Source organism: Canis aureus, chromosome 17 (assembly GCF_053574225.1).
Source record: "Canis aureus isolate CA01 chromosome 17, VMU_Caureus_v.1.0, whole genome shotgun sequence".
NCBI classification, from domain to species: domain Eukaryota; kingdom Metazoa; phylum Chordata; class Mammalia; order Carnivora; family Canidae; genus Canis; species Canis aureus.
In genome coordinates, this window is record NC_135627.1 from 58,278,096 (window position 1) to 58,302,899 (window position 24,804).

At 35.1% G+C, this 24,804-nt stretch overlaps 1 protein-coding gene and 1 long non-coding RNA gene across 3 annotated transcripts in view; one reads left to right on the forward strand and one right to left on the reverse strand.

The window, feature by feature from the left end:
• The window catches only part of LOC144288082 (uncharacterized), a 120,499-nt gene that overhangs the window by 64,189 nt on the left and 31,506 nt on the right, over positions 1-24,804 (reverse strand). The gene's annotated exons all lie outside the window — the stretch shown is intronic.
• Positions 1-24,804, forward strand: part of RB1 (RB transcriptional corepressor 1) — a 144,810-nt gene that overhangs the window by 16,727 nt on the left and 103,279 nt on the right. The window contains exons 3-4 of one of the 2 annotated variants that reach the window (XM_077855718.1): positions 13,012-13,127; positions 16,667-16,786. In XM_077855718.1, coding sequence (XP_077711844.1) covers positions 13,012-13,127; positions 16,667-16,786 — 236 coding nt within the window. Of the gene's footprint in view, positions 1-13,011; positions 13,128-16,666; positions 16,787-20,689; positions 20,709-24,804 lie in introns of those variants that run through there. The other variant, XM_077855719.1, reaches the window with a different exon arrangement.

Genomic DNA, 24,804 nt, shown 5'->3' on the forward strand with positions numbered 1-24,804 from the left:
TTATTTTTTAAAGATTTTATTTATTTATTCGTGAGAGACACAGAAAGAGAGGCAGAGTCACAGGCAGAAGGAGGAGAAGCAAGTTCCATGCAAGGAGCCTGATGTGGGACTTGATCCTGGGACTCCAGGATCACGCCCTGAGCCAAAGGCAGACGCTCAACGGCTGAGCCACCCAGGCGTCCCTTTCCTTTTATTTTTAAATCATCATTTGCATATTTTGCTGTTAAACTCTCAGAGAGGGCAGCCCCAGTGGCTTAGCGGTTTAGCGCTGCCTTCGGTCCGGGGTGTGATCCTGGAGACCCTGGATCGAGTCCCACGTCGGGGTCCCTGCATGGAGCCTGCTTCTCCCTCTGCCTGTGTCTCTGTCTCTCTCTCTCTCTCTCTCTCTCTCTCTCTCTCGGTCTCTATGAATAAATAAATAAAATTAAAAAAAAAAACTATCAGAGAAAATGTATGTATTCAAAAGTCAAATAAACTTCAGGAAATCACATTTTATAGTAATAAGCATGAATATCCATTGCCTTCTATTTCTACCACTCTAGAAATAACAATAAGTTTTTATTCATTCTGTACCTCTACTCCTTCCTCCTCCCACCTCACCACATACACATAAGGATTTTTATTTTACCTAATTGAGGTCTTATGAATTGTTTTAGAAGTGTAAATAAATAATTACTATTTATTATTATAGGAATAGGAAATAGATTCATATAGTTCGTGAGTCAAGAGAAATAAAAGTTAAACAGTAATGGGGATCCCTGGGTGGCTCAGCGGTTTAGTGCTTGCCTTTAGCTCAGGCCGTGACCCTGGGGTCTGGGATCGAATCCCACATCAGGCTCCCTACAGGGAGTCTGCTTCTCCCTCTGCCTGTGTCTGCCTCTCTCTCTCTCTCTCTGTGTGTCTCTCATGAATAAATAAATAAATCTTAAAAAAAAAAAGTTAAACAGTGAAAAGTTTCTCTCATTCCTATCCCTCATTCACCATTATGTTGATAAAAAGCATTGACTGCCAGCTTTATCAAAAATCAAAATCAAAAATACTTTTTCCCTCCAGAAGCAACTAATAAAGGTTTCTGGTTTTTGCATTGTTCTGTACTTTGCTTTTGTCATGTAGCAATGTATGTTGAAAAGCACCTCACTCTCTGTATTTAGCTTGACATTTTTGGTGGATGTATTTTCCATCGTATGGACATAGAATTTACTTAGGTACTCCCCTGTTGGTAAAGATTTAGTTTAATTTTTTAGTATTTGATACTACAAACCACTGCAGTGATTATCCTCATATTTACATTTAATGCATAAGTAAGATTTCTGTAGTGTAGACTGTAGAAGTGGAACCACTGGGTCAAAATTTAATAGATTATATCTTTGTTCATAGAATAAAAGTCTTCGCTAAATCTCACTCTTCTAATGAGATCTACTATCCTGTTTAATACTGTAATCTGCCCACACTTCTCCCTGAAATTTTCTATCCACTTTTTATAACATAATGTATAATTTACTTATTTATTCTGATTTTTATTTATTGTCTTTCTCCTCCCCCTAAAATGTTAGCTCCAGGAAATAAGAATGCTTATGTTATTTACTGATGCAGTTAAAATCCTTATTGCTTAGTAGGCATTTAATAAATATTTATTGAATTAATTAAATGGATTAGAGAATAATGTCCAGATTTACACTTCCCAAAATGTCCAAGTTCCTTAGCCATATATTTTGGATTTTTTCCCTTATTTTTATTACATATAATTTTGTTAAGCTTTAAGAAAAAAATCCTTTCTAGTATATTTTGGGATACAAATTACTGCAAACCAACCGTAATGTATTTACTTTTAGAAAGTTACCCCCAAAGCACAGGGTGCCTGGGTGGCGCAGTCAGTTAAGCCACTGACTCTTGGTTTTGACTGGGGTGGTAATCTCGGTTGCGAGATCACGCCCTGCTTGGGGCTCTGCACTCAGCTCAGAGTCTGCTTCAGATTCTCTCCCCCTCTCCTTCAGCTCCTCCCACTTGGGTGCTCGCTCTTTCAAATGAATAAACAAATCTTCAAAAAAAATTACCCCCCCCCCAACAGAGAACCAGATCTGAATTTCATCCCACCTATTAGGAATAGATACCAGCAACATAAAATAATCTTCCGTAGGATTGAAATGACCGTTGAGATTGTTATGGCCTTCCAAGTGTGCTAGGTTATCAGGTGTTGCTTTGAAATAAATGGTTAAATGCTCACTTTGGCAGCACATATACTAAAATGGAAATAAATGGTTAAATAATGTATCAGTGAATTTATATTTTTCTTTATTTATATGTATCATAATTTTAAAGCCGTAATATTCATAATTACTGATGTTAGATTGGTAGTTTTTTCTATTTGTTCTATATATACTATAAACAGAGAACCAAATTTCTATAAGACCTAGGTATTTAGGAGAGTTTTGAAGTGAATTATTTTATCAAACATTCTTAATCCTATTCCTGTTTTAATTTCTCTTTTATATATGCCTTGATTTTCTCATCATATACTATTTTTTAAGAGTGGTTGAATCAGAATTATATTGCATTCAAAACTACCATTCATTCTTAGCTTCCCCTTTGTTTCAGAAAGCCTACCAAACTTTTTTTATTAAGTTTATTTTTCCTGGTTTTATTCAAGACATAAAAGCTGGCAGTCAATGCTTTTTATCAACATAGGGTGAATTGTATTACTATGCTGCATTGAATTCTAACAAAAGTGACAAATGCCCATTCTACCAAGGGCCCTCCTCACAAGGGCATTATGTAACTGGATGGCTATTTTATTAACTGAGGCTTTGTTGAAAGTAAACATATGGGTTTTCTTAATTTTTTTAAATATTGGAAAATTTGCCAAAGATTATCATTTATGACTTGGAACCCTAAAAATTCCCAGACCACAGGACTTTGATGATCAATGATCTCTTTCAGTTCCCTTCCGACTTGGGATTCTTTTATTTTATTGCCAACTCATTTACTCATTATTGATGTTTCCCCTTTTTTCAAGTAATATCTGTAATATTGGTAGAAGGAATTGGCATGCAAACTTTGAAAGATACCTTTTATCTATAGATAAAATTCAATCTGAGTTGTAGGAATGACCTGTCTCCTCAGTGTTTTTCAACCTTGTTTCTAAGAATGGTAGATACCGGGGATCCCTGGGTGGCGCAGCGGTTTAGCGCCTGCCTTTGGCCCAGGGCGCGATCTTGGAGACCCAGGATCGAATCCCACGTCGGGCTCCCGGTGCATGGAGCCTGCTTCTCCCTCTGCCTGTGTCTCTGCCTCTCTCTCTGTGTGTGTGTGACTATCATGAATAAATAAATAAAAATCTAAAAAAAAAAAAAAAAAAAAAAGAATGGTAGATACCAGTTTCATAGATCTTTTACAGAAAAGCCAGTTAATTAGTGGCTGTTTGAGTTTGGTAGCAGGTTTCTTTCTTATGTGGTTGTATCTTCTTGGGTGGATCATCTTTGGGCCTTTGATTCAATAAACAAAGCAGAAAGCTTGACCAGAAACTAAGTTCCACTTCAGTTATGTATCACCTGTTTAGAAAATAAGTTTGTAGTATTATTTCTTTCCATGCATTACTCTTGCTAATACTCATTAGTTATCAATGTGTGAGTGGAAGTTGAAGAAACTATAGTAGAACCAGTTGTCTTCCCTTATTGAGTTGCTGCTTTTTTTTTTTTTTTTGAGTATACTAAAGGAAAAAAAGAGATGAAGACAAAAAAGCTATTGTTTTATATTGGAGTATGGCTATTAATACTGCTTTTTTAAAAAAAAATACGCATTTAACACCAAGTTAGTGCTAAGTTAGTTACTAAGCTCTTGGGGGTACAGCAGTGAATTAGGTATAATTGTTTTGCACTCCAGATGTTTATGGACTAATTAAGAAATGGATAAATACATAAATCACAGTTCCATTAAGTGTTCAGATATTCTTATCCGCTGAGCTCTGTAAAAGTTCTTTTTTTTTTTTTAATTTTTATTTATTTAATAGTCACAGATAGAGAGAGAGAGGCAGAGACACAGGCAGAGGGAGAAGCAGGCTCCATGCACCGGGAGCCGGATGTGGGATCCAATCCCAGGTCTCCCTGGGCCAAAGGCAGGCGCCAAACCGCTGCGCCACCCAGGGATCCCTCTGTAGAAGTTCTTAAGGGAGGGAGCCTCATCTCATGGGCAGTGGGCCAGGTAAATCTGAACTTGCTAGGTACTTATTTTTCTGGTAGTAGAGTCTGCTTTCTCCTCACAAGGCCATTGGGTAACTGTATGGCTGATTTGCCTGTTGTTTACTCCTGTGGGTTGTATCAAAAATATGATTGAGTACAAGTAAAGGTAGTTTTCGCATTCCTCTTCTTGGTTATGCCACTCTTGACTTTTACTGTTTCTGAGTACACCAAAGAATGTACTTTAACTGCTGTCAGCCAATATTACACAAGTGAGGGAAGTGGGATTTTCTGACATTTTAGTCTGTTATCCCTTTGGTTCCCACATATAACCTTGGTGAGGAGGAAATCCAAGAGTAGAAGATAAAAACAACTTATCCCCTCTATTCCTCTAATATATTTCTGTAATATATTTACTTTGTAACCTTACTACTAATCACTCTTTACAATCCTGTGAGTCAAGAGTAAGCATGTGTCCTTTTGACCCTGAGTTAGAAAGCATATATTTTTTAAGATTCTTATTTATTTGAGATAGCGTACATGTGTGTGTGCGCACAAATAGGGAGAGGGGCAGAGGGAGAGGAAGAAGCGACTCCCCACTGAGTGTGGAGCCTGACTCTCCTGATCTCAGGACCCTGAGATCACGACCTGAGCCAAAGTTAGATGCTTAACCAACTGAGCCACCCAGGTGCCCTGAAAGCATATTTCTTGTGGTTTATTTTCATCTTGGTCATGGCTAGTATTTTTAACTTTTAAAATTGAATTTAAATTCATGCTAAGTTATGATAACATGAATAGTAAGAGAATTTTCTGATGCCTCCAAGATAATTTGTGTTACCACATGGTGGAGCTCTTTTGTAAGTTAGTGCATTTTAAGGTATCAAGTAATGTCATCAACTGGGGGTTATCATTAGGGTATTCAAGTGAGTGAAACTAAATGCTACCTTAATAGGTAGCTTCTTCAAGTATTGATTGTAGGTTTTGATTTAAACTATAATATATGTGATTAAGGTTTTAGTATCTTTAAGATTTTTCTCATTATTCCTAATTTTCCCTTTATTGCTTTGCATTAATGTAGTGCTTTTTAGTTGATTGACTTTTCCTATTATAATTATAGGCAATTTAGAAAATGTATCTAGGATTAATAAAGAAAATGAAAACCATTTGTAATCCTGACATATAGAGATAATAATTAACATTTTGATATATTTTTGCTTTTCCTTTTTAAAAGTTTTCACAAAATTGAGTTAAAATATACTCAGAATTTTGTGTTTTGGTGTCTTTTTTTCTCTTAACATATCTTTGATATTTTCCCATGTCCTTATAATCTTTAAAATGCATTAAGGGTTTTGTATCATTGTGTAATATAGGTCCATCATAACTCATTTAAATATCCTATTTTAAGATGTTTAGGTTTTCCCCATTCTTTTTGCTATTATAAATAATTTTTTTAAAGATTTTATTTATTTTATTTTATTTATTAATTCATGAGAGGAGAGAGAGAGAGAGAGAGAGACTGACTGAGAGAGGCAGAGACCCAGGCAGAGGGAGAAGCAGGCTCCGTGCAGGGACCCTGACGTTGGACTCAATTCCTGGTCTCCAGGATCAGGCCCCAGACTGAAGGCCACACCAAACCGCTGAGCCACTGGGGCTGCCCTTATAAATAATTTTTAAACCTCTATTACACTAAATCTTTTTCTGGTTTTTATTTATATTTTAGTTATTTAACATACAGTGCACTATTGCTTTCGGGAGTAGAATTTATTGATTCATTACTTAACATACAGCACCATGTGCCCTCTTTAATACCCATCACCCATCTAGCTCATCCCCCACCCACCTCCCTCCATCAACCCTCAGTTTTCTATTGTTATTAAGAGTCTCTTATGGTTTGTTTTCCTCTCTCCTTCCCCCCCCCATGTTCATCTGTTTTCTTTATTAAATTCCACATATGAGTGCGATCATGTGGTGTTTGTCTTTCTCTGACTTATTTTGCTTAGCAAATACACTCTAGCTCTATGTTGTTGTAAATGGCAAATTTCATTGTTTGATGGCTGAATAATATTCGTGTGTGTGTGTATATATCACATCTTCTTTCTTTCTTTATTCATTCATCAGTTGATGGACATTTGGGCTTTCACCATAGTTTGGCTATGCTGCCATCAGGGTGTGTATACCCCTTGGAATCTGTATTTTTGTGTCTTTTGGGTAAATACCTAGTAGTGCAATTACTGGCTCATAGGGTAGTTACATTTTTTATTTTTTGAGGAACTTCCATGCTGTTTTTCACAGTGGCTGCACCAGTTTATATTCTCACAAACATTGCAAGAGAGTTCCTCTTTCTCTGCATCTTTGCCAACACCTGTTGTTCCTTGTGTTGTTGATTTTAGCCATCCTGACAGGTGTGTATTTCATCGTAGCTTTGGTTTGTATTTTCCCTGATGATGAGTGATGTTGAACATCTTTTTGTGTGTCTGTAAGCCATCTGGATGTCTTCTTTGGAAAGTAGTCACGTGTTTTCTGTCCATTCTTCAACTGGATTATTTATTTTATGGGTGTTGAGTTTGATAAGTTCTTTATAGATTATGGGCACTAACTCTTCATCAGATATGTCATTTGCAAATGTCTTCTCTTATTCCAGAGGCTTCCTTTTAGTTTTGTTGATTGTTTCCAGTGCTGTGTGCTATGTTTTATCTTTATGAAGTCTCAGTAGTTAAGTTTTACTTGTTTCCCTTGACTCCTGTGTTGTGTTACACTAAATCTTGATTCAGTTCTCCAGGTATTTTCGTTGGATAAATTCTTAGATTAAAACTGAACTCTTAAGAATCTTTTTTTTTTAATATTTATTAATTTATTTATTCATGATAGACACACACACACACACACACAGAGAGAGAGAGAGAGAGAGAGAGAGAGAGGCAGAGACACAGACAGAGGGAGAAGCAGGCTCCATGCCGGGAGCCTGACATGGGACTCGATCCCCAACTCCAGGATCGCGCCCTGGGCCAAAGGCAGGCGCTAAAGCACTGAGCCACCCAGGGATCCCCAACTCTTAAGAATCTTGATGGATATTATCAAAATGTCTTTCAGTTGTTACTATTTTGAGGTTCAGTCATTTCAAAATATGATTGTTGGAAAGTGCCACTTTTTCTTTTGCAGACTTCTTGTCCTTGCCCATTTATTCTCTTCATGTTTTAGTATTTCTTTTTGGTAATTCTTTTGACTGGGTAAGAGTTCTTCTCTGTTTTAACCATTTTTAAGATCCTGTTCTAAGCTCTTTTCATAATTCTCAACTAAATTTTCAAGAAAACACATTGGTTACAGATTTTAGGTTGTAAATTACCACTGAAAAATAAGCGGTGGATCTTGAGAAAGCAATCAGGGCTGGAAGGCAAAGTAAGATCACTAATCATTTGTATGGAAGTCATAGGGGTTGCTATGGAAGTAAATGAGATTGCTGAGAAAAATAGAATGTGGTGGAAAAAAGTCTTTGGAGTTAGGAAATACTGAAAAAATTCTGAGAGAGAAAAAAGGAGAATGAGGATGTTAGAATGTTTTAAAAACTAAGGGAAAAAGTTTCATTGCAGCAGTATCAGATGTTACATAGAGGTCTTTGTGGAAGAAACCTAACAAAGACTATTTAGTTTGGAAAGACAGAGATCTTTGAAGACTTAGAGAATAACCTCAGCAGAGGCTAGTTAAAGTATGTGTTCAGTGGATGTACTATGCGTGTCCTGTGCGAGTGTGTGTGGTAACTGTGTGTGTGAATAGTGAGAAAGTGAGAGGTTTACATGTGGAAAGAGGACAGTAACTTGATAAGGTCCAGTGATAGATGGGTTATTTTTTTGTTCTAAGGTGATACGGGCTTGCTTATTTATTTATTTATTTATTTATTTATTTATTTATTCATTCATTTTTAAAGCAGCTCCATCTTTGCTTAATTTTTTAATTTATTTATGACAGTCAGAGAGAGAGAGAGAGAGAGAGGCAGAGACATAGGCAGAGGGAGAAGCAGGCTCCATGCACCGGGAGCCCGACGTGGGATTCGATCCCGGGTCTCCAGGATCGTGCCCTGGGCCAAAGGCAGGCGCCAAACCGCTGCGCCACCCAGGGATCCCGATATGGGCTTATTTAAGTAACCAAAGGGAAAGAAGCTTTTGGAAGCAAAACTGTTAGAGAAATTATAAAAGGTAGAGGGAGTGATGGATAAGTGAGGTCTTAAAGGAGATGAGAGCCAGTGCGATCAAAAGTAGGAGGTAGGAAGGCATTAGAGTTGTTCATTTGAGTTTGGAGGAGAGTGTCCATTTGTAAAAATCAGAAGAGAAGAGGAATTTAGAGATGAAGATGCAGAGACATTTTGAAGGAGACTGGAGATATGGAATTAGAAAGTATTTAATGTGGAAAAGAATGTTGAGGCTTTAGGTATTATGATTCTTTAACCGTCTCAATAAAATAGAAATCAAGAATATATAATAAAAAAATAGTTAAGAATACAGAACCCAGGTGCAGTGCTAAGATTAAGGATTTCAGTAATGAAAATGTTAAGAACATTAATGTTGAAATCTAATAAGAAAATACTCTCAAAGAAATGGAGCAATACTAAACTGAGTGTCAGGAAACTTGGGTTTTAGGTCTGTGGCATTGACTGGGTTGCACAAGTCCCAGCTCTGGTCTTTAATTTCTTAATCTGCACAATGAAAGGTGAGTCAGGTGACCTTTTCAGATGGAAAAATCTTGAACCAAACTAAAAGAGAACAAAATATATAAAACTACATTAATCAAGAGATTGTAGGGCAGCCCCAGTGGCTCAGCGGTTTAGTGCCGCCTTCAGCCCAGGGCATGATCCTGGAGACCCGGGATCGAGTCCCACGTCGGGCTCCCTGCATGGAGCCTCTTCTCCCTCTGCCTGGGTCTCTGCCCCTTTCTCTCTCTCTCTCTCTTTCTCTCTCTCTCTCTCTCTCTCTCCGTGTCTCATGAATAAATAAAATCTTTAAAAAAAAATCAAGAGATTGTATACAGCCTTGGTGGAAAGAAAGATAAGCAGGTCAGTAGAACAGATCAGAGAATCCGGAAATGGGGTCCACACATATATGCTCATCAGTCTTTGTATGCAGAGGTTTGAAGGTAAACCAGAGTAGGAAGGATATTCCTCTCATAAAGTGATGTTGGAGCAACTGGTTATCCGTATATAAAAAATTAACTTTAATCCCTACCTTGTACCACTTATAAAAGTTAACTTGAATTAGAGACCTAAACTTGTAGGAGATGACATAGGTAGTAATCTTTGACCTTTGATTAGTCAGAAATTTCAAAGATAATAGCACTGAAAGCATGATCCATAAAAAAAATAATAAATTGAGCTCATTGAAATGAATAACTTACACTTTTTGAAATAATATTGTTTGAGAAAATGAAAATACAAGTCCCAGACCAGGTGAAAATTTTTGTAAAACACTTATCTATCTATACCTGGATGCTACCAAGATGCAAAAAATTTACAAACCCAGAAAGATTAGAATCAACTACAAAATCCTATTCTGGGGGGATCCCTGGGTGGCCCAGTGGTTGAGCGCTTGCCTTTGGCCCAGGGAAATATTTAATATTTAATAGTCTGAAGTTTAGAAGGAACATTTATTTTTCTTCCATAGATAAATTTGTATCAAGAAGAAACAATACTTTATCCAAAACGAGTTAATTGGAATGCAGCTAGAACAACAACAGCAACAACAGCAAGCTTTATAAGTCATCTGAAATAAAGGTCATACATTTTGCTCATAGGAAAGTTCTAAAGTTCCTTAGATCCTTAAAAATCAGAACTTATTTATACAACATTTCATTTAGGCATTTTATCATTTCACATGAGCTTGTGTTGAATCGTGTGTTGGCTATGTCCTAGTAAAATCTGTTGTTTTTAAAAAATAAGCAATGTTCTCCATTTTAACAACTTTAGTTACTTAATTTCTCAACTTTTTAAACAGGTAAAAAAAATACTACAATGGCTGAAAGTAGACGTATTGAGAGCAGGTAGCTGCTTCAGAGCAAAGAAGCAAGCCAAAAACATAAGCACAAAATTTAAGAAGTAATGTAGTGTGGGGTAACTTATTATGACAAACAACTTTTTGCATCTTAGTAGTTTCTGAAAAATTGACCGTATTAACACATATACAAAAGTTGGTATTCATTTTATTAAAATATATTTACTAGTCATTGTAACAGTCAAGCTATGTATACTTTGTTCATTTTCAGAAGTAGTACATTATGTAATATGGTTTCAAGAATCAAATGTATTGAAGCATAATTTACAGACACTAAAGTCACCCAGTTTTGAGTGAATAGTTCAATAAGTTTTGACAAATGCATTTAACCATGTAATGACTACCAGTAAGTAAGACATAAAATTTTTATTACTCCAGAAAGTTTGCTCCTTCTCCTTTGTAATCATTCCCCAAACACCTCCATTCCTGTTTATAGGCAGCCACTGATCTACTTTTTGCCATTAAAGATTAATTTTGCCTTTTTAAGAATTTTGTACAAAACGAAACAGTATTATAGGATGTACCCTGTTTTCTCTGGCTTCTTTTTCTTCATGTAATAATTTTGAGATTTATCTATGTTGTGTTTATTAGTACTTTTCTTTTTTATTGTTAATAATGTTCCATTATATGGATATACCACAGTTTATCTGTTTACTTGGTTTTGGATATTGGGTTTTTTCTAGGTTTTGGTTTGTATGATTGAACCTGCTGTTAAGATTCATGTACGAAGTTTCCATTTCTCTTGGGTATAAATATCTGGGAGTGGTATTGCTAAGTGTTACAGAAAGTATATACTTAACTTTGTAAGATGCCAATCTTGTTTTTCATACTGTTTGTACCACATTTTACACTTTCACCAGCAATGTTTATTTCTTGCTCTACATCCTCATTAACGTTTGGTATTGTCACTCTTTTTAATTAAATCATTTTAGTGGGTGTATAGTTGTAAGTCTTAAAAGATTTGTAGAGAAATGCAACAGATTTCTGCATATTGTGGAATTTAAGAAACAAAACAAACAGGCAAAGAAAAAAAGAGAGACAACCAAGAAACAGACTCTTAACTATAGAGAACAAACTGATGGTTGCCAGAGAGGTGGGGAGTAGAGGGAGGGGGAGAAATAGGTGATGTAGATTAAGGAGTGTGCTTGTGATGAACACAGGGTATGTATGGAAGTTTTGAATCTCTATATTGTATACTCGAAAGTAATATAAATATAACTTTGTATGTTAGCTATACTGGAATTAAAATAAAAACTTAAAAAATATTTTCCAAGTAGCTAAAATTAAGGAAAAGTTTAGAGTTGGATAATGATAAACTTTTTATTATCAGTAAAATTTGATAATCTAGAATAAATTTTTAAAAAATTTATATGTTTATTTTAGAGAGGGAGAGAGACAATCCTGCTGCACTCAGAGCCAGGCACAGGGCTTGATTCCAGGACCCAGAGATCATGACCTGAACTGAAACCAAGAGTCGGCTGCTTAATTGAGCCACCCAGAAGCCCCAGAATAATTATTTTCTTAAACCTTATATATAATTGAAATTTCAAAACAATGTAAATTTGCATCACATACTTTTCAGCTCTATTGTATGTAACCTCCAATTAAGAGTAACCAAATAGTTCCAATTTTGTAATAGAATATCAGATAATTTTGTATTTCTTTTGTTTTCAATTTAATGGAATCAAATTTTATCTATAAAACTTACATATTTAGAAAGTAATACATATTTTTAGGGGAAGAGGTATTATAATGATAATGAAAGAGTATTCTAATAATAATCATAGCCATCACTCATCAAGTACTAATTATATGCCAGGCATTATGGTTAGGGCCTTATATGTATAATCGCATTTACCAAGTGAGATATGTATTATTTTCATTTCACAAAGAAGGTAATTATTGCACTGAGGGATATGAATTTCACAAATACTTGAGTCCATAGATTGATTAAAAAAATGAATGAATCAAGAGCACTTGGGTGGGTGGCTCAGTAAGTTTAAGTGTCCTACTCTTGATTTTGCTCAAAAGTTATGATCTCAGGATCCTAGGATTAAGCCCTGTCAGGCTCTGTGCTCAGCTGGGAGGCTGCTTGAGGAATCTCTCTCTTCCTCTTCCCTTCCCCCTGCTCATGTGCATGCTCTCTCTAAATGAATAAGTCTTTTTAAAAAATGAGTGAATCAAAGCAAAAGGAGGATAATCATGTAAGAAAGTAGCCTTGTTTTTTTATTTTTATTTTTTAAAGATTTAATTTTTTTTATTTATTCATGAGAGACACAGAGCGAGAGAGAGAGAGAGAGAGAGAGAGAGAGAGAGAGAGGCAGAGACCCAGGCCAGGGGAGAAGCAGGCCCCATGCAGGGAGCCCGATGTGGGACTCGATCCCAGGTCTCCAAGATCACGTCCCAGGCTGCAGGCGGCGCTAAACCGCTGCGCCACTGGGGCTGCCCCCTTGTTTTTTTTAAAAACAGTTTATGTTATGGACTCGAAAATCTTTTAAGTTGGCTCTGATGACATTGGATTATTTAAAAATGAAAATATTTACTTCAAAGAATTGACTGACCCCTAAATTTTTCACAGTAAGTTGCAATTTAACTTTTCAGTCTTTTTAGTAATTTGTTTTGCCTTACAATATAAAATTAGTGTTTTTTATTAGTGTAAAATTAAATGTTCTAAAGTATATGCCATCATAAAGATTTAAAAACAAGTGTATATTGAATAAGAATTATCATGTAATACAATTTTAATATGATATTCAGTGTGTGAATGATTAATGAAATTTTTTTTTTTTTTTTTTTGTACCCAGGAAGGTTATGTTCAAAGGAAAAAGGAGCTATGGGGAATCTGTATCTTTATTGCAGCAGTTGACCTAGATGAGATGCTATTCACTTTTACCGAGCTACAAAAAACCATAGAAATCAGGTAAAATTTCTTATATCAATATAGGCCCCTGCCATCAAAAATATTTCTGAACTTTCCTTTTAATACACTTGAGAGATCTAGTGAGAAATACTAAAATTAAGTAAAACTTTTAAAGGACTTAGATTAGCCAGTGAAATGTTCTCTAATGGAGCCTTAGTGGATGTGTATTTATGTTACAGTTTCTCAGGAATGTAACAGTTTGTGTCCTGGGAAATTTTATCAGGTCTCTCACTTTCTAGAACTTTTCAATTGTAGCTGTTGATAAAGTAGACAAAAAGAGCAAGGGTTGTAAAGTAGGCTTATTAGATTATAATTTTTGTAAAGTAGTGTGAGTCTAAAAGGAATTTAGTTAACATTTATTAATGTTTAACATTGCTTAATAGAATACATGCATAATTAATACTTTTTAAGACTGTATATTCAGCTGAGTTTCCATAATTGCTCCAATAATTGTTTGTTATTGAGCTTATTTATAAGCCTTATATTTATAAGAAGAATTTACTAATTTGTTTTCATTAATTCCTGAACTTTATCTTGGAGCAGCTTTTTAGGATTTCCAGTCATTTCATTTGCAGCGTATTTAGAAAATGTAATAGTAAATAACTCTACCAGAAAGGTAGTAGTGTATGTTTCTTCTTGGATAAAATAGTCTAGAATTAAACAGAAGTAATATTTTATTTAAATGAGATAGATTGCTGGATTTTTCAGTAACCCTTTTTTTTTTTTTTTTTTTACTACTTCTAAATGTGGGAAAAAAAGACCATGTATGTTCATATTTTAATCTATTGAATTAGAATTGGTTTACTCTCAGAGATTTCAGTTTTACTTTATTCATAAAATCACTAAATCAAAATAGTTTCTATATAGCTGAAAAATAGTCTATATAAGTAAATTTCTACATTAATTTATACATTCATGCAGTAGATGTTTCAGTGGCCTAGAGGATAGAAAAGGATATGGATGTGTCAGTTTAATGGGTCTCTGTTGTTTTACAAGCTGTGTGACCTAGAGCAGATTACTTAGCTTTATTAAGTTTAATTTTCCTCATCTATGAAATGAAAATTGTTAGCTATTTTATAGGATTATGAGAATTAAGTAACCTACAGTGATTAGAAAGGTAAGTGGTTCCTAGAGTCAGTGCTTGTAACTTAACCATAGGTACTGATGAGATCCTGATATCTTTCCTTCTGTAGACCTGTGTTCATGCCTTTCCCATGCAAAAAAAAAAAAAAAAAAAAAAAAGAAAGAAAAACAAAAAATAACCCAAATAGTTGTTAGGCTCTGTGATATTGTGCTGGGTTCTGATGATATAGAGGTGAGAAATAATCTCTGACTTCAAGAAACTCAGTCCAAAGGGGAAGAGAAAATTAAACAGAGGGCTGTAGTATAGTGTTATGTAGCTGTTTATAGGCCACTAAATAAATATGGCAGAAAGGCTATCACATTTTTTATCTCTAAGATGGAAGAATTTTCCTGGCACAGCTTTTCCTGAACTTTTTTCCTGAATGGAGCAACCTTTTATAATTGGGCATGTCATAAATAATCTCCCTACAATAAATATAGTCATAGATTTGTTACAACTTTTTCTTAGGGCATCTCTTTGTTCCAACAACTATCCAGGAATGGTATCTAGACCACTGCTGCTTACCTGTGCTTTGGCAAAAAACTTTTTTTCAATATGTCACGGACTGACATTTAAAAAATATACAATATAAAAAATATATATATACAATATAAATTAATTACTAGAAAAATGGAGAAAATTATACTAACCACAGGACCAGACTATTATTATATTCAGCAGGCATAAAATTAGTGTTAATTGCCTTAAAAGTTTTTATATGTTTACTCTCAATTTCTGTACTTATTTAGTTGTAGACAGATAACAAACTCTATCAGTCCATGAAGCATTGCTTTGGAGTAAGTAATTATTTTAGATCTGTGTGTCTTAATTATAGCTTTTTATGCTCACTTTTCCTCTCTGGAGCCTCCCCTCTTCTCTTCTTTCCTTCAGAGGAGGGCTGAGAAAGAAGAGAGACTCACTTAAGTTACCCCTAGAAAAAAGAGGCTTTGTAGTAACAGTTCAGTTTCCATGATGCTCCATAGATATTGCCATATATGTCATAAAAACTGGAACTGAGAGTGCTTCGTGAATACATGCTATTCTGGGGTTGATTAATTTTTTTGAAGGTACTTACACATTTACTCCATTCTCTTTTCTCTTGTGAGCAGCATCGTGATCATCTACTTCGTATCATTTCTACTTCTTTATTTGCTGTTCATGTAGTTTGTTATGGCTGCCCCAGTCCCCTATGTGTCACAAGTACTTTAATAACCTTTTTGGGTTCTTTGTTCTCTACTGATTAGCTGAAGTTTTTATTTTTGCAGTTCTCGAGGTAAATGTCTGAGTGGTTCAGCTCATTTTTTTTAGAACGAAGCCCATAACTCATTAGTTTCTAGAGGGCATATGGGTGGACCTGGTGACTGACTACCCTTGCGTTCATTTAGCTGCTTTGGTATAATTCCTTAGACAAACTTGATTAGAAATGAATGTGTGAGATGAAGCTGATGATTGCTATCTTTAGTGCCCTATTTTTCATTAGTGGAAAATGTATTAATATTTCAAATAGATTAATTTTTTATAGAAAACAATAAAGAATGATTTAAAGCCATTATTTAAAGAACCTAAAAATTTTAATCAGTTTCTCTTTTCCCTTCCCCAACAATTCAGTCATAAAACCATTGATGGGTGAAGAAAGTAGGTATGTGCATCTATGGTAGGGGAAAGTATGGAGTCCAGAGAAGAATGTTAGAGCCCAAGTGGGATGAGAAGAGGATTAATATGGATGTGCTTGAGGGTGAGGGGCCTGATATGGCCTGCTTGGTATGCAGTGTCAGAGACCAAGCAAAGTGTGTGGGCAGCGAGACCACATGTGAAGTGAGTGCAGTCTGGGCTGGGGAGTCAGAACCCTACTACGGTGAGGAAAATTTCCATGTGGAATGGTGAGGGCAGTCTAGGATGGAGAGTCAGTCTGAGCAGGAGAGGACAGTACCCATGTGGGAGAGTCGGTAGCTTTGGAGACAGAAGGTAGTTAGTTATATGCAGAGGAATTGACTGAGTAAATAAAGATAAATGGATCGCAGCTTTCTCACTGTCAAAGAAGAGTGATAAATATGGAAAGGGAAACACTAGAATAAACCATGTGGTTTTATGTTGGAATTGGATAAATGGATGTGAACTTAAGATTTTCAAAACATGTAGGTGTAGAAATAAATGTGTATGCCTATCATAACAACCTTTTTTTAAATACAAATTGTTGTAGGCGTAGTAGGTATACAGATATAGGGGTATAGGTTGAAGCTAGTTGATTTTTACTCTTCAAACTAGTAAAATGCAAAAAGTAGTTCCTTCCAAAGGATAGAGTCGTGATTTGGTGTAGAGTGAATAAACTTTTGAGTTGAAATGACTATGCTTTGAAAGTGAAATAAAATGATTTTTTCAATTACAGATTCACTTTTTTCTATTCCTTTCTTTGTAGTGTCTACAGATTCTTTGATTTACTGAAAGAAATTGATACCAGTACCAAAGTTGATAATGCTATGTCAAGACTATTGAAGAAGTACGATGTATTGTGTGCACTCTACAGCAAATTAGAAAGGTATAGTTAAAATTTTATTAGGACTGTAACCCAGTTTTTCATGTTACTGTTGATGATTAGATTCTGAGAACTGTATTTAGTAAAGTTATTGGGTATCACCCCTTAGATTTATTCCCTTTGTTACTAATTTTTTAAATTGGTTCTTAGCATTCTTTTTTAATCCAGTAGTATGCATTCTGAATGTTTCATCTAAAACTGTTATACTATCCTTTCATATTTCTCATCTGTTTTAACAAAGACCTTAATCTTCTTTGCCAAGACTTCCAATTATCAGTGGAAGAGTGACCTAAATTTAAACTTCTTCCTAAAGGTGTTATTTAATTTAGAAAGAGAAAAACATACTGGCAGTAGAAGATGTACGTGACCTATACTACCAAGCTATAGTTTGTATTCTCATTGGTGGTTTAGGAGACTTTTCATTACTGTTTAACTGGGAGAAAGATGAAATTCAGATAAACTTGAGTTGTTTTTTAATACATTTTCCAGCCACGTCGCCACTGCCACTGGTACAATGCCAAATCTGACATGTGCCTATTACTATGTTCATTTGGGGGCTCATTTCACTTTGGTGAGAATATATGAAAGTTAATATTTTAGCTAGACAAATAGTTGTAAAGGGAGGGGGAAGAAGAGGCAAGTCCTTAAATATTCTAGGGAGAATGTGTAAGAAGAGGCAAGTCCTTAAATATTCTAGGGAGAATGTGTATGGAGATAGAGCTGGAAAGAAGCATCTTCTAGAAGGATGTCTCTATTTTCCTTTTCCTTCTTTTTGATTGGCATGTCACTAACACTTTAGAGATATGCTAGAGGATAAGAAAAGTGGAGAGAAAAATCAAGATTGGCCTAAGGCATTTGAAGGAATTTTTCTTGCTCCCCGTTTTAAATTGTAATAAAGTCACATTGGCCATCATTATTTTCTTTTGTCTTTTCTTGGGTGGAGTAAAATCTCTTTGCACAGAAAAAAGGGGATTTTTTTATTATAATAAAAATTAATTTGTACAAGGAATGTAGACTAATTATAAAGTACTTAGAAAACAGAAGATCATAAATAAAATATGAATCACCCTAAATTTTGATATTGGAGGTAACCAGTTTTCATATTTAGAATATTTTTCTTTTGTTTTATGTTAATTATATGGCATATATAATTTTTTTTTTAACCTAACTAGGATTTTCCTATATGCTTTTCTGTCCTTTAAAGTTGTTTATGCCTTTTAACTCATATCTTGGAGCTTGTCCTAAGGATGTTATCTTAAACACAGAAGAGCTTTAGAGATTTTTATCACAATATTATTTAAACCAACGAAAAACTAGAAACAACCTATTTATGCATGACCAAAATAAAGAGTAAGATACAAATACGCTCTAAACACTAAGTATTATAAATATAAAATAAAATTTGATGAGGAATAATAACAATATGGGGAAATGCTTCTAATTTTAAATATAAAATTTGATGAGAAAAAAATGAAATGAGAAAAATACTTCTAATGTTAAATAAATAAAGCAGGATATAATGTGATTAAAACTACAGAAGGAAGCCATATGTATTGAATGAAGCAATGTATTGACACTGATATATTGAATGAAGTAACTGGGAAAGAAGTACCAAAATGTTAACCAAGATTTTGTATGAGTAACTTACATTTCTAAAGAGGATATGTTACTAGTATAATAAATTAAGCAAAACCTTCTTAAGCCAATATTTGAGAAAAATCTATTCTGTAAAAACTAATCCCTCAAAATCTATAATTATCAGGTTATTTCTAGATACAGAATTTTAGTGAGAATTATTTGGAGTACAGTCTTGATTTTTTTCCTGCTATAATAATTTTAATTAGATACTTCTAGGTTTTTTGCTTCATTGTCTGAGATCAGAAATGTGCTTGGATATTTATTACCTCTTTCCTTTACCCTTCATATCTTCTAGTATACATTGTATTTCTGATTCTTGTGGAGGCGAAAGGAAAGTTAGAAAGTGGGATATTGTATGTATAATTCTGAAGTATTTGAGTTCTTCCTACCTTCCATGCCCTATGTTTTTCCTTTAGAAAAAGGCTATTTCAGATTAGTAAGTAGGGCTATTTCAGATTAGTAAGTAGGGCTAAGATCAGAATTCACAACAATTTGCTCTACAACAGTAGTTGGGTGTGATGCCCTACCAAAAAAAGAGGCTCTCGTAAAGCTTAAAGTTGAAGAGAATGGAATCTTTTGAGTCAGATTTGTATTCCACTCTGGGCTTCAACATGTACTGTGCAATCTTGGACAAGTGAGTTACCGGACTTTAGAGCTTAGTTTTCTGATGTGAAAACTGAGTTGATAATGGTGCCTACACTGTTTAGTGTTTTAATGTACTAAATGAGATAATGCAGACAGTGCTGAGTCCAGTGCCTATAATAAACATAGTAAACTTTCCACAAAAGTTTTTTATTGTTTTGTTTTTCTCAAGTAAGTACTATACCCAGCATGGGGCTATGAGTTCAAACCACATGTTCTACTGACTGAAATAGCCAGATATTCTTTCAAGAATATTTTTAAAACAAAAAAATTTCTGACCCAGTTTGGGAAAATTTACAGACTACACCTACACCACCTTAGAGAGTCAGACTGTACATTGGCAAGCCAGGGTTCTTAAAAGTCCTGTATGATAAAATATGTTGAATCTGTTGAGTGTATCATTTACTAAATTATTAGACTACTAATATATGTTTATATGTGTTTAACATCAGTTAACTTCTGGAAATAGTGTTTTGTAAAATATATTTTAAGAAACTTTAGGCTGGCTATCAGCTGTTTTGCAAATAAAAGAAGAAACACAACAAGTATTAATGAAGTGGCTGTTAGTGCTTGGCTATATGTTAGGTGCTGGGGATACAAAATCTAATATTAGACACTATGATCATCAAGAAACTTATAGTAAATTATATATACACATATATATTAACATATATATTATACATATATATTAAATATTTTATTCATGAGAGAGAGAGAGAGAGAGAGAGAGAGAGAGACAGGCTCCATGGAGGGAGCCCGAAGCAGGACTCGATCCTGGGACTCCAGGATCATGCCAGGGGCCAAAGGCAGGCGGTAAACTACTGAGCCATCCAGGGATCCCCAAATAAATTATATTTTTTAATAAAAATAAGTGCAATAATGCATGTGATGCTCTATTGTAGAGTATTATATTTGAGAAGTAGAAATTATATAGTGGGCAAAATACTGTGTATGGTTAAGGCCAGAATGGTGATTGTGGGGTGCTTTTTGATCAAGTAAAAACTATAGGAGAAGGCAATGTCTGAACAGATTTACAGATAAATTCACCAAGCAAAATGTGTAGGAACTAGAACTGAGCTTCCCCAGCAGAGTGATTAGCATGTGTCCAAAGGCAAACCAGTAGAATGATGTACCTTGATGTTGCGGATGGCTGAAAGGTAGGAGGAGATCAGACCAATAGGGAGCTTGGATTTTGCCCAGCAGCTGATGGAGTCATTGCATGATTTTAAGCTGGGAATGACAGTCAGATCTGGCCTGAAAAGATCGCTCAGGCCTTTGTAAAAAGGGATTTAGAATTTTTACTAACTAGTTATATGAAATAATTTAGTGTTTACTGGCCTTAAAGTGGATTGGCAGAGTCTTTTCTTTATTTCTTTCTTTTTAAAGATTTTACGTATTTATTCATGAGAGACACAGGCAGAGACCCAGGCAGAGGGAGAAGCAGGCTCCCTGTGGGGAGCCCGATGTGGGACTCGATCCCAGGACCCAGGGGTCACGCTCTGAGCCGAAGGCAGACGCTCCACCGTGAAGCCACCCAGGCGTCCCTGGCAGAGATTATTATATCTTATTTTTTACCTTTTACTGAAGAGCAATTAGGAAGATTAACTGCTATATCAAAGCCTGTTTATTTCAGAACAGACCGTATGTGAGTATATATATGGCAACATACCATAGTGATTATAGTCACTTTAAAAAAGCTAAACAGATCTATGTATGAATATTAATTTAATCATTTACTGACTGTGTGAGCTAGGAAAAGTTACTTCTCTAAACCTCAATTTCAATCTAAAATACAGCCAGTAATACTTTCCTTGTAGGATAATTGTGAGAATTAAGTAAGAAAATGTTACTGGTTAGTTCACCTTCCAGTATATATTAAGTGCATAATAAATGGTAGGTTTTTAAAAAGTTTTTATTTAAATTCCAGTTAATAACACATAGTGTAATATTGGTTTTAGGAGTAGAATTTTGTGATTGATCACCTACATCTGACACTGAGTTCTCTCATCACAACAGATGCCCTCCTTAATGCCCATCACCCATGTAGCCCATCTCCCACCCACCTCCCCTCCAGCAACCCTCAGTTTGTTCCCTGTACTCAAGAGTCTCTTAAGGTTTGTCTCCCTCTCTGTTTCTATCTTATTTTATTTTTCCTTCCTTTTCCCTATGTTTATCTGTTTTGTTTCTTAAATTCCACATATGAGTGAAATCATATGGTATTTGTCTTTCTCTGATGGACATATTTCACTTAGCATAGTACTTTCTAGCTCCGTCCATGTCATTGCGATTGGCAAGATTTTATTCTTTTTGATGGCTGATAAACAGTAGCTTTTAAAGTTATTTCTAGCTTCATTAATACGGTCACAGAGAAATATAATATGAGCCATGAATTTTAAATATTCTGGTAGCTAAATTACAAAAAGTTAAAAGAAGTGAAATTAATTTTTAACATTTTATTTTACCTGTAAGTCCCCAGATCCCTCATTTCAACATGTATCATTCACACAGATTTGTGCACTAATGTTCATAGCAGGATTGTTATTTATAATAGTCAAAAAGTGGGTTATTGTTCAGCCATCAAAGGAAATAAAGTACTAATATATACTATAACATGGATGAACCTTGAAAGCATTAAGCTAAGTGAGAGAAGCCAGACATAAAAGGCCATATAGTCCATTGTATGAAATGTCCAAAGGGGTGTATCCATAGAGGCAGAATGTAAATTAGTGACTGTCAGTTGTGGGGAACTGCTGATAGGTATGGGGTTTGTTATGGGGATGACGGAAATATCTGGAATTAGATAGTGATGTTTGCAAAACAAAGTAAATATACTAAAAATTACCGAATTTATATACTCTAACATATTTTATGTTATATGAGTTATATTTTAATAAGAAAACATGAAACTAATATAAAAGTTATTAATGAAATATTTCACATTCTCTTTCTCATATTAAGTATTTTTGAATACTTTGGTGTGTCATTTACACTTACAGCACAGCTTCATTTGCACTAGCCACATTTCAGGTGTTCAGTAGCTGCAAGTGCTTATGGCCATCTTTTAATTAGCACGGGTTAATATTGAATGTAATTATCTTTTACTGTATGATAGCATTTTATTCTGAGTTATGATAAGTTACAAAATAACATAGAACAGTGCATCAAGCATTCAACGTCTTTTCTATAATTATAAAAACTCTTTCTTGACTACTATCTGCTTTTTATTATAAGATAGTAATTTTCTAACAAATTTTTTATTTACGAATTTGTGACTGGCTTCTTTTGCTTAGCATGTTTTCATGGGTCATCCACATTGTAGCATGTTTCAATACTTTGTTACTATTTATTACAGAGTAATATTCCATTGTATGGTTTACCACATTTTGCTTATCCATTCATTGGTTTATAGACATTTGTGTTGTATGTCTTTTGAAATAGTTGAGAGTACAGAGGAAAGTGAGTGTATATTTTACAGCTTGCTACATTAATTGTCTTATTACCATTTCTGTTCTCTTCGTTTGTTCCCATGGATTTGTTCTCATCCATTTGTTTACCATCTAGTGTCATTTGTTTACTCCAATACATCTTTGATCTCCCCTGTCTCCTTTGTGCTGTTATTGTCAAATACATCACATTCTATATGTTATAGGCAAACATCACAATTATATTCATACCATGTTATACAATTGCTTTTTACGTCAATTAGGAGAAGAAAGGAGAAGTATTCAATTATACCATCTTTTATAATAACATAATTACCTTTTCCAGGGCTCTTTGTTTTTTCATGTGGATATGAATTACTGTCTTGGGTTACTTGTTTTCAGCCTGAAGAACTTCTTTTAGTATTTCTTGGAAAGTGAGTCTGTTATCAACAAATTCTCAAAAAAGTTCTCTGTTATTGTTTGAGAATGTTTTTATTTCATCTTCACTTTTGAAAGAGAGTTCTCTGGGTATGACTCTTAAGTTAACTTTTGTTTCTTTCAGCCCTGTGAATACGTAATCCTACTGCCTTCTGATCTTCATTGTTTCATGAGAAGTCAGTTGTTAATGTTATTGGGTTCCTTTATACATTCTCTATCATTTTTCTTTTGCTACTTTCCTGATTTTCTCTTTATTTTTAAACAATTTTACTGTGTTATATCTGGGTGTGGATTTCTTTACATTCATCCTACTTGAAGTTTATATTTTTTAGATGTGTAGATTAATGTTTTTCATCAGATTTGAGATGTTTTCAGCTATTTCTTTAAATATTTTTTCTAGGGATGCCTGCGTGGCTCGGTCAACGGCTGCCTTCAAGTCAGGTCACTTGTGGGGTCCTAGGATCAAGGCAGCATCAGGCTCTCTGCTCAGTGGGAGCCTGCTTCTCACTCTGCCACTCCATCTGCTTGTGCACATCTCTCTCTCTCTCTCTCTCTCTCTCTCTCTCTCTCATACTCTCTGTCAAATAAATGAATGGATAGAATCTTTAAAAAAATATTTTTCCTGCTCTTTCAGCCCCCCAACATTTCCCCCATCCCAGTTGTCTTTCTGGTACTCACATTACACATGTGTTGATGTATTTTTTTGGCATCCCACATTTCTGAAAACCTCTTCATTTTTCTTCTCTCCCCCTCCCCTGTTTTTCAGACAACATAATCTCTTTTGACCTATCCTCAAATTTGGTGTTTCTTTCTTATGCCAGCTCAGATCTACTGTTGAGCTCATCTAGGGAATTTTTCATTTTGGTTACTGTACTTTTCAACTCAAATTTCCATTTGGGTCTTTTGAAATAATTTTTCTTTATTGATATTCTCTATTGGATGAAACAATGTCAGAATATCTTTCTTCCTTAAGCATGGTTACTTTTAGTTCTTTGGATATATTTACAATAGCTCCTTTGAAGTCTTTGTTATGTCTGGCACCTGGGCTCTCTTGAATGCAGTTTCTTTTGCCTGTTTTTTTCCCTCATACTTTCCAACTTTGCATATTTCATTTATTTTTAAAAACATTTTGAAAACACTATAGTAAGTCTAGGTACTGGTTCTCCTTTCTCTTGGGGCTTTCTGTTGTGGTTGTTTGTTTATAGTGGCCTCGCTGTATTATTTTAGTGAAGTCTATTTGTCCCATAGTGTGTAGCCTGTGATAGTGCTCTTCAGTGTAGCCATTGGGCATGTGGCAGCCACTTTGGGGTGAGTCATTTTCAAGGGGTTCTCTTTGACAGTCTTTTCTCCTGATCTCATGTTAATACCTAGCTGTTACCTTCCACTAATTGGTGACTGATTGTTTTGCTATTTTTGACAATATCCTACATCTCAAATTGCTTCACAGTCTGATCCAATTAAATTTGGCTTCCTTTGCAAGAATACTCTTTGACGTCAGCCTTGAGGCTTGTTTTTTTTCCAGGAGAGCTCTCCTTAGCTGAGTCTTCCTCTGGTTCTCTCCTAGGTGGTCTAGAATTTAGCTTGTTGCTTTCATAGAACTACTAGCCTCCTCTTAACTTGCTCATCACCAAAATTTCCATTGTTTTCAATAGCACTTAGACTTGAAAGTCCCCACACTGTGTTCCAAATGAAGTTAATTCCCTTGGAGAGAGCTTAGAACTCTTTTTTTCTTGGGGTGCCTGGTGGCTCAGTTAAGTGTCTGACTTTGGCTTAGGTCATGATCTCGAGGTCCTAGCATTGGGCCCCATGTTGGGCTCCGTGCTCAACTCTCCTCTCTTCTTCCTCTACTCTCCCTCCCCTCCACATTCTTGATGTCTCTTG